This window comes from Zea mays, chromosome 5, assembly GCF_902167145.1.
Source record: "Zea mays cultivar B73 chromosome 5, Zm-B73-REFERENCE-NAM-5.0, whole genome shotgun sequence".
Lineage (NCBI taxonomy): Eukaryota > Viridiplantae > Streptophyta > Magnoliopsida > Poales > Poaceae > Zea > Zea mays.
Window position 1 is genome coordinate 198,906,073 of NC_050100.1, and position 16,934 is coordinate 198,923,006.

Consider the following 16,934-nt stretch of genomic DNA (forward strand, 5'->3'; position numbering starts at 1 on the left):
GCTTTAAGAGGTATTTTGTAACCTTTGTTGAGTTTGCTACTGCAAACAGTTTGGACTATGATACAATCTCAGCTAGGATTGATTTGTACACTAAGGACATCTTTGAAGAATTTATACAGTTCTATGAGCCAGCAAGGCTGGGCATTCTTAGGAGGTTTGGTGACACTGCAGGACTGAGGCATCATCCTGCTGTCATTAACAAGATTGCCAGAGTAACAATTCTTCCAAAGAGTGGAGATAAGAGCAAGATCAGAGATAAGCTCTGGAACATCATTCACCATATCATGAATGGTGAGGTAATGAATGTGGTGTTATTTATGATGAGGCAATTAAATGACCTCAAGATGGACAAGAACCAGAACTTGGCATATGCTCCATACATCATGGCTCTCATCAAGGCTAAGACCAGATTTGAGGGGCACTGTGAGATAGCTCACACTCCATTTAGGCCTTTCAAGAATGAGATTGGCTTCCTCACCAGGCCTCTTACTCCTTTCCTAGATGATGAGGAAGAAGCTGGAGATGATGAAAAAGTTGCTCCTGAAGCTGATGCAGATGAGCAGATGTCTCCTTCTCCACCTCCTCCTCAGCCTGAGCAGTTCTGGCAGCCTGGTCCAGGCTATTTTGAGCCTTACTTCCAGCACATGCAGAAAGGGCTCCAGACACATATGGATGGCCGCTTTCAGGGCATGATGACCCATATGGACCAGCGCATGGATAGGATGCAGGCTCACTTTGATGATAACTTTGATGGGCTGCACACTGAGCTTACTGATCTTCGCACTCACATCCAAGACTCTGTTCATGATCCAATTATGGCTAGAATTAACAACATGCAGCAAAGCTTTCAGGATAATATGAGGGTCTTATCCAGTCAGTTTGACAACCTGTCCACCAATGAAAGCATCCAGGATATAGGTCAGAGGCAACAGCAGCTCTAGCAAGACTTCGGGCAGTTCTCCTCTATCTTTGACACTTTCAGCACCCAATACTACATCATATACCCTCCACCTGGTGGTCAGTGAGACCCTTCCTTTGTGGCAATTGATGCCAAAGGGGGAGAGAAGAAACTGAAGTTGGGGATGTCATATTCAGGGGGAGCTCATGTGGACATTGAGACTTTGCATATGCATGTTTACTATTTGAACTTTATGTCTTATGCATTTGTTGAACTATGTCTTATGTTTGTGGACAAATGTTTGTAATATTTTATGGATTGAACTATGTTTGTTAAATCTTATGTTTCTATTAGTTCGAATTATTCCGTGAATGGTTGATCGAGGAGTGATTAAATTTGTTGTGCTTATTTTACATAATACTTCTTATATGCCTCGATAACCATGTTTGTAGGAAGATCTCCATCAAAACTCCGATCGATTATGTGTGTCATATCTTCAACTAGAAATATCATGCACACATATAGGGGGAGCTATTCCTACACTCTGATTTTTGTTGAGACTTATCTATCTCTCGGATGGAACTTCAAATCAAGATAAGTCTTACGAAACTCATCTCTAAAATCCTTCTTATACCTAAGGTATGAGGAAGATTTGAAAATCAAAACCTCTTTTGGATAAAATGTGTAGTGTTGTCATCAATTACCAAAAAGGGGGAGATTGTGAATCATCTAGGCCCCTTAGTGATGTTTTGGTAATTAATGACAACTATTTGTGGACTAATGGTTCTTGGAGAAATAAGAATGCAGGTTGTACCACAGAGAACAGAAAATCTTGGAGACTTATAAGCATTAGTTGTGGATCAAGTGAAGGCAAAGGTATAAATAGGTTTTTGTTTTTGCCGGTCTCCAGGAGTTTAGAGAAGATATTTGACCGGATTAGTAGGCTAGATGACCGTGTCCGTACTATTAAGAGGGGTCAATGACTTTGGTCTGTGTAAAGCTTAGTGCCTCATAGAGCATCTAGTGGTTGCATTTGCATGAGGTCTAACAGCACTTCCAGTTTCGAGAGTTAAAAATCTTTTGGAAAGCGTGTTTGAAAAGTTGCTAAGTCTTGGGTTTGGCGGACCGTCCGGACCAAGTGGTCGGACCGTCCGCGCTATATCCATAGAGGTCTGAAGTATGTTCACTTCGGACTGGTCCTGCATGTTTGTACTGCGGCTGCGGACCGTCCGGGCCTTGAGGCCGGACCGTCCGCAGTCCTGACCAGAGAGGGTCGCTCTCTGCACAGTCCCTGTATTATTGTGCGGACTGTCTGGCCAGGGTCGGCGGACCGTCCGCAGGTACCAAATTGGTTTGGGCAGGGACTGTGTGTTATTGGGTGTTTGTATTACGGACTGACCGGGGCCTGAGCCCGGTCAGTACTGACTTCTAGGTCGCGGACCGTCCGGCCTTGTATGGCGGACAGTCCACGTGTGTTTGCTCTCGTGGTCTGAGCTCTGGTGCTCCATGTTGCCAGGTCTCGGATGGTCCAGCCAAGGTTGGCAGACTGTCCGGACCTCGCTTTTCTGACAACTCTGATAGATTTCAAACGGGAAAACTAGTCGTTACTTGTACGGCGGACCGTCCGGCTTAAGGGCGCGCACCGTCCGCGTGTGCGCAGAAAATGTGCTAGTTGCACATAATGGTTAGAATTGTGAGGTGGGCTATAAATAGAAGGGGAGCTCGTGTGTGAGGGCTCTCTTGGCCATTCCTTGCACACATTGAGCTCATTTGTGATCCTCCCACTCATTCTCTCACACTCCTTGCTTGAGATTGCATTCTAGTGAGAGATTGAGAATTCCTAGTGCATTTGCATCCATTGGTGATTCTTGAGGCACTAGGTGGTACACCGAGCAAGCGTCATCGGCTTGTTACTCTTGGAGGTTGCCGCCTTCTAGATGGCTCAGGTGTTGTCTCCGTCGAGCTCTCCAAGAAGATTGTGGAGAAGCCGCTGTGTCGATTGTGAGGGGTTCACGCCTACCTCACCAGAGCGGCAAAGGCGACGCTAGTGAAAAAGAGGTATTGAGTGATTTCTTGTCCACTTGGTTGAAAGATCAAGCCGCGTCTTGATAGAGGAGCAAGTGAGAGCTTGAAGTCCAACTCAACGTGGATTGGGGGTGATCGGCAAATCACCGATACCACGGGATAAAATCCGGTGTCTTACTCTTCTCACATTACTTATTACCGTGCAAGTAATTAGTATTTCGCATATTGCCTTTCTTGTATACAATTACCATAGTTGTTTCTCATAGATTGCTTACTTGTTGTCACTAGAGAATTTATACCTCTTGTCATATTGATTAAATTTCTCTAGCATTTTTTATTTTAGTCAAAACCGTCTATTCACCCCCTCTAGCCGGTGTCTTAGATCCTACACCTGCGCCACGAACACCTCTGCTCGGTACTCAATTCCCGATAATAAGTCTACCTCTATTCATATTATATCCTTCACACTAAGTACCTAGGCCGAATTTAGAAAACGGGCGCGGCCGTGCGGGAATTGACTTCGCCGGACATGGCCACCGCCATGTGGGAGTACGCCACCGGTCGGCACCGTGGTGAAAGGGGGGATGACCTGGCGGCGTCAGATGGTAGTTGGATGATGGCGATTAGAACAGACGATACATGTTCGATGAGATTCGATCCGGACCGTTAGTCCTGCGATCTGCGCATGAGATTAAACCTCAAGTTGTTAGATTCTCATTCGTGGAGGGGGATCGGACGTCTGACGTCACGTACCGGTTCGGTCCCTTAGATCTGACCGTAGATCTTAGATCCTATGGTCTAAACGCATCCAAGTCCTTAGCCGCGTGACATTCTTTGTAAAGAGCCCCTAGGCTTTACCAGATTTAACCCACCGTCCACTATGTATGCTCACTGAGTCTGGAAAAACATTTATAGCTTGGCCCCTGATCTTTCTGGAATTTGGCATGCAGTCCAGGAATTAAAGAAAATTGGAAAAGAGATTTAGAAATCGATTTTGAGTATAAAAATGATTCCAGAACTTATATAATTCATAGAAAATTCATCTTAGCTCCTTTTTAATCCATTCCAGCTGCAAAAAATTATATTAATACTAATTATCATCTAGTAACCCTGTTTTGTCATGAAACCTAGATAAAAATTATCCACTTGATTTATTCTATACTAAGTATTTAATGACTTCGGAAAATCGTAACTCGAGAACTGTGACTCCGATTTGATCCATTCAAATTGCGTTAGCTTCATAAAATTATTATCTGCACAGTGGCAACACTAATTGTACCATAGAACATATTTTTTATAATTAGATATTTCTTTAGCCTATGTTCAGTAGATTATACCTTTTAACCAAAGTTAAACTAGACCATGATAGTGATTTGACTATAATATGATTTCTAAACAAGTTATAATCTAGATTAAAATTTACTTAACTATTTTGAGTATATTTTCTCATATGATGTATATTAACCAATTTATAATATAGTTTAATATTTAAATCACATTTATCTTCCATATGTCATAACTTGATGACCATAACTCCAATCTTAGTAGTTCTCGATCCCACAATCTCGTAGCTTGGCGTAGATCATTATTATTCAGTTGGTACTTATGTTTGGTGTGATGTTAATTTTGTCTATACTATGGTTGTTTGTATTGCTACGACTAGCATTGAGGTCACGAGGATCTAAAGAATCACCTTGGTAACTAGAACCTCAAGTGCCAGGCAAGTTGTGCCCTTGACCACTTTCATTTACCCAATAATGTTCTTTATTATCACTTGTTAATGCATAGGTTTAATTTTGATGGGACCCAATAGGTCACCCTAGACTGTTTATCTTTTTACCTTGTTTACCCCTGAATCATTGGGTAGTTATGCTATTGCTTACACGATTTTTGGGTTAATATTTCATTATATTCATGTTCCTATTATTTTGTTATGTTATTTAAGTTCATGATAAGATCATTATGTTAATGGGAACATGGAGCGACCACCCAGGAAAACTGTGCTACCACAAGGGTAGTATGGGATGCCCTTGGCTGATTAACTAGGAAAGCTAGTGGATGACTACCTTACCCGAAAGGCGCAAGGGCAGTAGGGGAGTGGTCAGTGTAGGGAGGTCCTTGGGTTGATTTTGCTGCGATGGCGGTCAGGCGAGGGATTCCTGCACTGGAGCTTCCTATAAACTGTAGCGGGTTTTCTGAAGCTAGTGGAACTTTGTAAAGGCCTCGTAGTGTTACCCTGCCTCGCTTCCTTGGTAGAGGTGTATGGGATTCATGACCCCTTGGCAGATGGGTAACATGACTTGTGGGTAAAGATGTGCAACCTCTGCAGAGTGTAAAACTGGTATACTAGTCGTGCTCACGGTCATGAGCAGCTCGGACCCTCACATGATTAATCTATGGAATTAAAACTCAATTTTTCATTTGCATCGCATTGGATTATTTTATTATTACTTTTAATTATTATTACTAAGGTTTGGTATTTAATTATACTTATTAATTGCTAATAAAATTTTGACCAACTTATAAACGCAATGCTCAGCTTCAACCTTTATTTTGTTGATCAGCCTTACACTTCACATGAACTCCCACCTTTGGTGAGTTCATGCACATTATTCCCCACAACTTGTTGAGCGATGAACATGTGTGAGCTCACCCTTGCTGTCTCACCCCCCCCCCCCCCCGCCCACAGGAGAAGATAGGTGGTTCAAGTGGAGTCACACATCGAGGAGTTTGATTCGATCTAGGTGGCGTCTCCCAGTTGACTTTCTGGCGCCAAGGATGGATTTTAGTTCGACCTGTATTTATATTTTATTTTGTAAGACTTCCACTATGTAATAAGTACTCTGATTATTGTTACATTTATCTCTATACACTCTGTTATTATATATGTTATCTTCTTTGGCGCATGTATGAGATGCACCCGGCTTTGTCCCTTAAATTCGGGTGTGACACGAGAAGAGCCATATGTCTTGACCACTAGACTACGAGTGATGATAATTTGTGATAGAAATATGAAGATCTTGAGGAGACCTGTTGTATCCTCTCTACTCTTGATGATTTCTACATATGAGAGCACTACTATCTGTTGTTGAAGCCTGGTCCCAAACGGATATCGGTCTTGTTTCGCTCTTGCCAAGCAGTTATCACCATTTGCTTAATCGAAAGCTTAGCAATCAGATGTTTTTTCATAGATAAAACAAATTCTTGGCCTTGTATGTTCTATTCCAAAGCTTCTCTTTTTGCTGAACAATGAAGAGATTGAAATAATGTTTTATAGAACAAAATGGTGTATAATATGAGGAGAAAAGTTTGCACTGTTCGCAGCTTACACAACAAATATTTGACTGTTGTTATAAGTTCTCTCTCAAAATTATAATACCTAAAAATGTTGCATAAATTGATACCCAATTTCAGAACGGTATGAGTAATTGGGTAAACCATGGGCAATAATAAAATGAGCTGGACTATACATCTCTGCATATGAAAATCTCTGCTTGGCAGCATTGGCCTGCTGCCGTGCACTTTACCACCATTATATACACACATATTCTCCTATGTGCTTGAAAGCACAATGCAACCAGTGAATGTCCTTGTGAGCGCTAGACCCTGATGGTCATCTTACTTGTTGATCTGAAGTCAACTACTGGCTCCAAACGACGAATGGTATGCATGAGCCCCTGAAGGACCCTTATAGATAAAAAATAGTGTTGCGTATTTCAGTCTAAATCTTAATGATTGACTGTGTATTTGGTAATAATAACAATATAAGTTTGCAGAATTGTAACCACGAAGCAACTTGTTGTTGTGTGTCTCTCTGGATGTTGAGACTAATCCTTCATGTTGGAGGACAAATATGTAGTATTCATGCCACTACATTAATCTAAGTCCAAAGCTCACTGCATAAAACCCCTATCTGTAATGTGCGTAAGATTTTCCAAATAAATCACCACAATAGCATACATTGGCCACAACTGGATGATTGTGGTTGGGGATTTTATATGTATGCTTTTAAAACATCTCGGTATTAGGGGGAGGAATGCCCATATAGTGTAATGCCTCAATGTTCTATAAAACGCACAAAAGCCAAACTGAACCTGTCGTTCAGTGTGTACTCCTGTTTATATGGAGTTTGCCAGAAATCGTTGAGGATTAACCATATTGGTTTGAATGCTTCTACCTGATGTAGATGTGGATATACCAGGGATTAATATCATATCCACATTTGACTTATTGGTATTTTATCTATTCCGCGGGGACGCCTGCGAATATGATCCATCAACCTTAGTCAAAGCATATGTTCTGATTGTAGATTCACGTGGTATGTGATAACTCTCCTCCGATGACCTCACTATGTTGGTGATTTGCCTCACGAAGAGGTTCATCTTGATGACGAAGTTCTTAACAATGCGCACAATATCATTGTGCTAGGAATACAAAACAATGAATCTTTTGTTTTTGGGAAATGACGAAGATCATTATTAAATGTGGGAGACAAATGTGTCGACACTTATCTTGCCTCTATAGGTTGCAATGGGATCCAAAACAAAGTCCTAGGCATGAGTGCTTGAAGCTCTCTTATCGGGTCATCTATAAATGCAATCGAGGCTGAACCAATAATCGCAAAATGAAAGTCGTGAGCTTGACGTTCGGACATTTATGAGCACTACTAAAATAATGTGTGGTGAATGTGATAGTTCAAGTGGTCTTGTGATAGACCCATCCCACATATGTGTTGAATAAACATTGTTCTGCTATGTAATATATCTGGCAAATGGCATGAATTAAAATACGCAGTTAATAGGATTCTGAAGATCCGTCGTGAGATCCTAGGAGGACTCATATCTTTGAATTAAAAATATGCAACATATAAGTCTCGTACTGGATAATACATTCCTGATGAATGATCACTCTCCTGTGTAGAGAGAATATCTCATAGTTGAGATTATAGTTCCTATATGGAACCTTTCCAGAAGAAACAAAGTCTGTGTTAAACACAAAAGTTTGTATAACCCATATAAAGGGATAAAGACCCATACAGACCCAAAAAGGAATAAGATGAGGTACCAAAGGACTTGAAGTTCACCAAATAAGCACATGTGCATTCCATGAGTTTTACTCATTGTATTTTCCACTTGATGTGGAATTACGGTATCCTGTAAAGTCTCGATGGCAGAAACCTATAAGGTTTAGGTGTTACTGGCAAAATATCCCCATTGTGCCAGAATGACAGACTATAACAATATATCTGATCGATGAAAAATCTCTGATGGATTACGATCTTTAATGGATTTTTGTTACACCATCATATATGTTGCAATGGATGAACGCCTGGAGCGATGTGTCATATTTAGAATATGTACGATTGCAACTATATTATCCCCTAAAGTCCTATAAAAGGACATGTTACTTGCTTTGCACAACTATGTATAAATTGTGGTGTAAGATAGAAAATTATAGCACCCCAACCTCATCCATTCTCGTTATTCCAGATGAACAACGAGACATATATCTTGAAGAATATGCTTGAGTTATGAGGGATAACGACTTTGACAGATGTCATCGTCAGGGGGAGCGAATGCTTATATTGATCATAATTGTGAGACAATAAATGTCATATTCTATGCCCGGAAGGCATCAGCTTGATGATCAATATGTGAGCCTTTATGAAAGTTTCTATCAAATATATAGATCCAGCCGATCAAACACCATCAGTCAAAGTGGCTTATTTACGTTGATACGTGCACTTACCTCGTATGTCCTAGAAGTGAGTAGAGGTGAAGTTCCTGATATAATCCTTGCAACAATATTGAATCTTTTTGCTAAATCAATATGTGCATAACTGCATAAACTTCTAGAAGAAGTTATTTTGCCATACTGAGATAGTTTTGCAAGGGTCAGGGGGAGCACATTTCTAAAGTTAGCCTTTATAGAAGATTCAATTGAATCTAGATCTAAAAGATCGAAATATATCCTGATGACAGTTGTTGCACTCTTTTTCCTTTAGTGAGTTTTCTTGAAGTTTCTCACATAAGGTTTTTAACGAGGCAACAAAGTGCAAATACAATATGCGTCACCATGTGCTCTTTCTCCATATTTTTCCACTAGGTTTTTTGGAGTTTTAATGAGGCATGTATTGATCGCGGTATTCACCCAAGAGGGAGTGTTAAGTAACCCTAGTTAAGGTTATGTGGGCAAATACCGGCTTTGCCCCTGATGGGTCTCACATCTCTATATAAGGAACATGTACACCCCTCATAAGACAGAGAAGAGAAAGAGGCCAGAGGCTCAACCCTATATCATGTGTCTCGTGTGTTATTATGTCGTGCTTCTGGGAAGGGAGACGGGTCTACAGCTTCTCGCGCCTTTACTGCTGACGGGTGGGAAGGAAGCGAATCTGGTGATTCGTGGTGACGTAGTTCTCAACAGATCGATCCTCATCTAGAGATGGCAATGGTATCCAAATTCACTAGTTGAATGCTATAAGTAAGTGAACGAGTCAAGTAACAGAAGAGTAAACACCTAAATGATATAGTAGTCTAGCAGCATTGAGAAGAGACATTCCAATTCATCTTGTACCTTGGTTCTAATTCATTTTGCTACCATCAACCTTCTTAACGGACATAAGAATGTACGTCACCACACAAGGATTTAAATGATAAAATATTAAGGGCTTGTTCGATTATTAATATTACATCTGTATTGAAGTGTATTGAGTGAGATTGAGATGTATTTTGACTTTTTATGGATTTAAACCGGCTCAATCCCACCTAATATATGGACTATCACCAAAACGAACAAGCCCTAATGATTTTCAGTTACAGCTGGTTTAGTTTCACTTTGAAAGCTATCAAAAGCATCATGCTACATGTAAGTGCCAAAACCATCATGACATAAAACAATCCTTGACACCCAACTAGTTTATGTGATTGCTACGTTTCAATATTGCTGAATGGAACTGAACGCTACCGGAATAGGGCGCTATATGTTCGAACATGAAAATTTAGGATGGAGAAAGTATATTGTTAGCTGTTGCACAACTTGTTACCTCTGTGCAACTACTATGTTTGAGGATGAGGTTGTTAGTTCAATTTGTCGCCAACCGCATAGCTGCAAATTTGTCATGAAAAAAGCCCTTCTCCCTAACAAAAATATTATTTTTGTTATTCTAAAAACATATTTTATGTTTCTTGAAAAGGATTTCCACTTACGGTTTTATTACCTTAACTGACTGACGGTTCTCAGTTATCCCCATGTATAATTAATTTTTCTACTGACCTATAGTACTGACCTATAGTACTGACGGTTTAAAAAACGTCAATACAAATATGTTCATAACCGCCTGTATATATAGAGTTCCTCGGTACTGCGGTTAAATCTTATCGAGTTCGTCGTGTCTGATCTCTGCCGCCTGGTTTGATGATGGAGGTTTTTCATGTTCCTTACTATCGATCAAGCCTTGCTTGTCTGGTTTTCCCGTGACTCATCGGCGGTGTCCGGTTCGTTCAGCGGGTGCACTTTGATCGTCATCTCGGCTTCTCCCTTCTTGTCGTCGTTGTCGTCGTCATCCAGCTGCTTGAAGTTGGCAAGCGTCGCCAGCGCGTCGACGGCGTCAACGACGCCCTCGACCCTCGCGGATATTTCCACCAGCAGCGACGCCACGGTGAAGACGGGCATGGTGTCCATGAGGGACGTCTCTCCCAGCTTCACGGCCAGCATGGACGGGAGCGCCCGCAAGTCGGCCTGAAGCTCCTGCACTGCCGTGTTCATGTCCGCCACCGCGAAGTCCAGGGCCCGGGAGGAGGACGTGGACATGGTGGCGACGGAGCGCGACGCCTCCCCGAGCACCCGCGCGCACCGCACAGCCACCGTGGCGCACGCGTCGCGGAGGAGCCGCTTCACGTGCGGGGGCGCCTGCGCCTCGGCGCCCGCACAGCTGCACAGGGCCTCCACGCAGTAGGCGCACGCGCGCATCGCCGCGCCCACCCTGGCGTACTGCCCGTAGGGGTGGCGGAAGCCGAAGCGGCCGTGCGCGGGCTCCCACCGCGCCAGGTTGGCCTGCGCGTCCTCGGACGCCTTGGAGTTGAGCACGCACTTGTACCCGTCCGCCCCCGCCCTGCTGCTGCTGGCCGGCCCCTCCGCGAAGTAGCCCTCGACGCAGGCCACCACGGCGGCCGCGAGCTTGTCCATGTTCCGCGTGGTGAGGAGGTGCAGCTCCTGGCCGGCCCACACGGGGCAGATGAGCACGCTGACGGCGAGGCACAGGAAGATGCCGATAGCGATGGTGGAGAGCCGCTGCTGCGCCAGCGCCGCTAGCTCGTCGACGCGGTACCCCGACACGGCCACCAGGCTGTACGTCAGGATGAAGATGGTCACGCCGTAGTCGAACCGCGCTTTCACCGTCGGGATGAACCGCGAGAAAGTGGCCGCCGCAGCTGCATGCACGCACGCGCACGCGTATTATTATTATTCAATTTTGCTGTTACTAGTGGCCTGTCGTTGTCAGTATTACACAGTGACAATGCCGAATACGTACCCAGCAGAAAGAGCGAGCCACTGAGGATGTAAGGCTCGAGCTCGCCAAACTTGTCAGCCGCCCAGTGCACGCCGAGCGCGAGAACGCCGGCGCTCGCCGTAGCAACCACTCGGTTGAAACACTTGTATACGCTGCCACCTGCCCATGCATGCATGCATGCATGCATGCAAAGACGTTCAGAAAACCAACCAGGTCAAGGCGATATCCACACATGCATGTGTTGCTCCGCGTGCACTCTGTGCAAGCAAAGCCGTTCATATATCGACTCACCAACAGTGTATTCGAAGACAACGACGACCGTCATGATGGCCCACATGGCAGACCCACCAACGCCGTCGTACAGGGGCCTCGTGTAGTAGAAGACGGAGACCAGCACGAGCGCCAGCCCGACCTTGAGCCCGTGCACCGCCTTCCGAGGATCATCTGTCCCGATCCTCCACACCTTCCTTGCGAACCCGGCGACCCTGCTCCACGCCATGGCAAAGCAAGCCACCAGCCACGTCCACGCCCTCGCGGCAGGGCCGGCCTCGTGCTCCACGGTCACCGACGTGCCCTCCGGCACGGTCACCCGCCATTCCACACCACTCTGCTGCGCTTCCCTCGCGGCGGCGTCCATACTGACCGGTACACGAGCGCGGCTGCCAACACTTTTGCTGGGTCCCTATTGTAAGCGTGCAGAATGTGACCCTGCAGCGTATTTGGTACTGTGTCTGACTCTTGCGAGGTTGACCTCAGCCTCTCTGTTGGAAGCTCTCGTCGCTTCTCTGTCTCACTTGCTTCCTTGCAACAGAGGAATGAGACGAAAACGCTAGGCTTTCCCAACAGACGATCTCCTCCTCGTCTTGGAATGTTGTGAGAAAGCTGGAGACTGGTATATATATAATAGCACAAGAGAGATGGGGGTATTGGACTTTGACGTAGGACACAATAGCAGATATCAGGGAAGACCAACCCCGCGCACAAAGGCTGCAGGCTTTGGTAGAGCTCTCCCAGCTCCGCTCCTAATAACAATCACTTTCTCACAGTCAAACAGCAAAAAAACTGAATTAACCACGGTCGAAGCAAAGTGAATCTACTCTTTGGTTGGGGACCTTCGGCGTCCGAAGGTCCTCAAAAACATGATTTAATAGTGTTTCTGGAGTATAATGTGCAAACAGGTATTTTCGGACTCGAATCGGTATCACAGAGGGAGAAGCTCAAAGCATACGAAGGTTGATACAGCACCGAAGCTGTGAGCAGAAAAGCTTCGGCATGGTGGCAGGAAAGGAAACCGACTTAAAGATGAAAAGGCTATTCGGACCTCGATGGATTACTATAGAGTTATTGTCAGATGTAAAGGGCATAAATGTAATTTTGTAAGGGCTGTGTCCCGTGTCTATAAATAGGTGAACAGTATCCCCGTACTGTTCACGCTGACTTGGCATTTGCTTTTGCGTCACGCTTGTACTTTTTACCTTCTCTCAGGACCGAAGGTACATTTGTAATTTGAAATCATTTCTATTTTTCCATGTTAATAAAATAGAAATGATTCTATGATGATGCTTATATTATATTTCATGCTTTATATGAATCCTTCGTCATTACTTGTTATGTTTACGAAGGTATGTCTCTTATGACCTTCGTCCGAAACTCATTATTTCCCGAAGGGACATAATGCTTCGAAGGACGAAGGACTTTAACACTTAACACTTTTTATGTTGCCTTGTTCTTAACTCTTAGCATTTGAGAACAAGTCCCCAACATTGGCGCCCACCTCCGGTGAACTCACTTCCATTTCTTGAGCTTTGAATACCTTCGGCGAGCGTCACCTTCGTCATGCCGCCGAAGAAGGCTTCAACAACAGGAGCTGGCACACTGCAGTCGCTGGATCCCAATCAGGATGTTATTTCTCTTAGAGAAGCCCGAAGCCAGAAAAGGAAGGCTGTCAGTCCAACACCTCCGGATGATGATCTTGATCAGGAAATTCAAAATTTGGAGATCCTTCAGCAACAAGTTCAGCGCAGGAAGGAAAAGATGGCTCGTCTAGCTGATCTTCAGAGACAGATAGATGAAGCTTCGGAAGAAGTCCGTCATTTCGTTCAAGATGATCAAACCCGAAGGCCTCCACGCAGAGAGCTTCATCAGGAAGATTTCCGCAATGAGGACGACTGGTATGAAAATCTCCATCATGGAGACTTTGCTTTTGATGATGCTTCTCCTCTTTCAACAGAATTGCAGGCTACACCTTGGCCACAGACTTACAAGCCACCTCAGCTTCCCATATATGACGGTCACTCAGACCCGAAGCAATTCCTAATGAGCTACGAGGCAACAATATCTTCATACGGTGGCAATACGGCAGTCATGGCAAAATCCTTCGTCATGGCCGTCAGAAGTGTTGCTCAGACCTGGTACTCTTCTCTTCGGACAGGGACAATCACTTCTTGGCAGAAACTGAAAGATATGCTCATAACTAGTTTCCAAGGGTTTCAAACAAAGCCGGTCACTGCTCAGGCCCTTTTCCAGTGCACCCAGGACCACGAAGAATACCTTCAGGCATATGTCCGAAGGTTTCTGCGTTTAAGAGCACAGGCGCCGACAGTGCCCAATGAGATTGTCATTGAGGCCATGATCAAGGGGCTTCGGCCAGGGCCATCAGCGCAGTATTTTGCCAGGAAGCCACCACAAACGCTGGTGAAGCTGCTCCAGAAGATGGATGAATATATTCGAGCTGACAATGATTTTCGCCAAAGAAGGGAGGAGGCCTTCAGATTTTCTGAGATGACCAGGGGCTTCGGAGGAAGATTCTATCCGAGGCATGTCAGATCAATTCATAATTCCAATCAAAATGATGATAAGGGGAGCCAGCAGCAAAGGCCACAGTACTCCTCACAGGCTTCGGGGCAACAGCAAAGCTCCTTCCGACCACCAGCTCCAAAAGGCAGAGGCGCCAGGGGCTTCGGCGGAAGATTCGGGGATCAACCCAGAAGAATATTTTGCTTATTCTGTGGTGAAAACAAAGGTCATACTACCAGGATGTGCCATGTTACCATCCAGAAGCAAAAGGAAATAGCCGAAGCTGCATCTCAACAAGCTCAGCCGAAGCAGGTCATGCATACTGCTTCGTATCATCCACCTTACATCCCACAATACATAGACAACCACCCTGCAGCTTCTGTAGCTTCGGCAAGTCAACCTCAAGCTTCCTGGCAGCAGCCTCCGCCTCCACCTCCACTGCAACAGGGTCAACAGCCAGAAGGGAGTCAATATGCCCCACACCAAAGGGACTTCAGAGAACAATCCGAAGCTCGCACAGTCAACAGCACTGTGCCAGAGTCGAAGCACATTTATTGACACATATCCTACCTTTGATAGCAGTCTTTTCTATTCAGTTTTATTTTCTGTGAAACAAAGAACATTGTTAGTTTTCATGTAATAATTTCGTTGTTTCCCACGAGGAAAACTCATTTTCTTCACAGGCTTAAGTCCCTGAAGCTTAAAGTGGCCAGACCAGTTAACCAAAGTGGTGTGGAGCCACAATACAACAGCATCAAGATCTACAGGCTTTACCCCATTCAAGTTATTATTCGGAGACGAAGCAATAACCCCGGAAGAAGCCAAAGCTGGATCAATAAGAGTAGTAGCTTCGGCAGAATCAGGTCCCGAAGATGCTTGCCTTGTGGAAAAGGATGCTTTAGAAGGGATCAGGCTTCAGGCCGTGGAGAATATCAATAAATATCAGGCTGAAACAGTTAAATGGCGAGATAGAAAAGTCCGGTTAAAAAATATTGAGCCGGGACACTTGGTGCTTCGGAGAGTGGCTAACCCAGATACAGTGGGTAAGCTACAGTTGAAATGGGAAGGACCATTCTTAGTAGTATCTTCGTCAAGGCCTGGATCGTACAGATTAAAGGACATGGATGGCAACGAAATTCCAAGGTCTTGGAATGCGGATGAGCTTCGGCGATACTATGTATAACATGATGTAATTTTTTATGTTTTTTCTTTTCTTTTTCATGGCACCCTTTTCCTTTCCGAAGGGGGAGAAAGGTTTTTAATGGGGCCATCATGTGTAATTTCCTTTTTTAGTCTTATAAGAGCAAAATCCCCCAAAAAATGTAAATGTAACAGCTGAGAACGCACCATCGAGTGCAGGAACTGAAAAAGAAAAAAGAGAAGAAGCTCCAAAGACGTTCCTAAGGGAATGCAGAGCTTATACCGCCTAAGTAAAAGGCGAAGAAACTCCAAAGACGTTCCTAAGGGAATGCAGAGTTTATACCGTCTAAGTAAAAGACGAAGAAGCTCCAAAGACGTTCCTAAGGGAATGCAGAGCTTATACCGCCTAAGTAAAAGGCGAAGAAACTCCAAAGACGTTCCTAAGGGAATGCAGAGTTTATACCGTCTAAGTAAAAGACGAGGAAGCTCCAAAGTCGTTCCTAAGGGAATGCAGAGCTGATGTGTGGTTGATTCCAAGGAAATAATGGTTGAGTGTGGCTTCGGTTATATGCTTTGGACATTCATTCGCACATTACATCATAGCATTTGCATTCATAAGCATTCATTCATAGCATTTGTGTTCCTAAGTGGTTGCTTCGGCAAAAGGAAGAAGTGGTCTTTTATGTTCCGTTATGTACAAAAAAGAAAAAGCTTCGGCAAGAGGAAGAAGCGGTCTTTTATGTTTCGTCATGTACAAAAAAGAAAAGCTTTGGCAAAAAGAAGAAATGGTCTTTTATGCTTCGTTGTGTACGAAAAGAAGGGAAGGTGTTTTTTCGCCTTCGGCTCAAAATACTGATTTCGTCCACATCAAAGCGTCTCAATAAAAGGGTAAGAATATATTACAAGGTATGAACAAAGTTCCTTGAGAATAGATTAATTGTATTTACAAAAAGTTGTTACAAATTCTCCTGAGTTTTTTCTAGTCTACTCCTATTAATCTTCGTCAGGTTTCTGCTTCGGCGGCATATCCTTTAAGTATCACCTTCAGCTTCGTCATCCTACATGAATCAAGGTATCCCGAGTAAAAATCAAGTGTGAAGGAGAAGGTAAGTACAAAGTATGATTTCTTACTGGTTCAAGATGACTTCGAGCTTCGTCCCCAGCCTTCTCTCGCCCGCCTTTTGTCCATATCATTTTTATGAATCTATTTGAGATGCTCCGGGCGAGGTCAGGAATGTCGTCGAGAATTGATGGAGACAGGGCGAAGTTGGGCCTGTTGACAATCTTTCCATGCTCGCAGCCAGCCTTCAGGAATGCTGCAGCAGTACCCCGAGAAGCTACCCAGGCACAGAAGTCACCGTGCCCAGCTATAACTTCGTCAAGTTCTTCAATTTCAGCTTCGATATGATCGAAGGCTTTTGGTAAATCTTCATCCGAAGGGGTAAATTTCCCGCTGCTGGCTCCAACTGAGTAAAAGATCTTCTTTAGTTGTTGGATACAATTGTTGCTAAAATTCAAACATTTATCCTAAAGTTCTAGTTTCTCTTGTTCAAATTGTTTTGA

At 44.1% G+C, this 16,934-nt stretch overlaps 1 protein-coding gene across 1 annotated transcript; it reads right to left on the minus strand.

Moving 5' to 3' along the window:
* Positions 1–10,032: 10,032 nt before the first annotated feature.
* Positions 10,033–12,305, minus strand: LOC103627533 (aluminum-activated malate transporter 10). Its single transcript, XM_008647824.3, has 3 exons — positions 11,727–12,305; positions 11,457–11,594; positions 10,033–11,355 (listed from the first exon to the last, which is right to left on the minus strand). Exons 1-3 carry the CDS (start codon positions 12,070–12,072, stop codon positions 10,373–10,375), a joined length of 1,467 nt encoding a protein of 488 aa, XP_008646046.1. The 5' UTR covers positions 12,073–12,305; the 3' UTR covers positions 10,033–10,372.
* Between the last annotated feature and the right edge of the window lie 4,629 nt (positions 12,306–16,934).

Excerpts from the sequence above, each read along its gene's own strand:
- LOC103627533 (XM_008647824.3), bottom strand. The coding sequence starts at position 12,072 with ATGGACGCCGCCGCGAGGGAAGCGCAGCAGAGTGGTGTGGAATGGCGG. Across the intron at positions 11,595-11,726 it reads TGTCTTCGAATACACTGTTG|GTGGCAGCGTATACAAGTGT; the intron begins GTGAGTCGATAT and ends ATGCATGGGCAG. Across the intron at positions 11,356-11,456 it reads TGGCTCGCTCTTTCTGCTGG|CTGCGGCGGCCACTTTCTCG; the intron begins GTACGTATTCGG and ends GCGTGCATGCAG.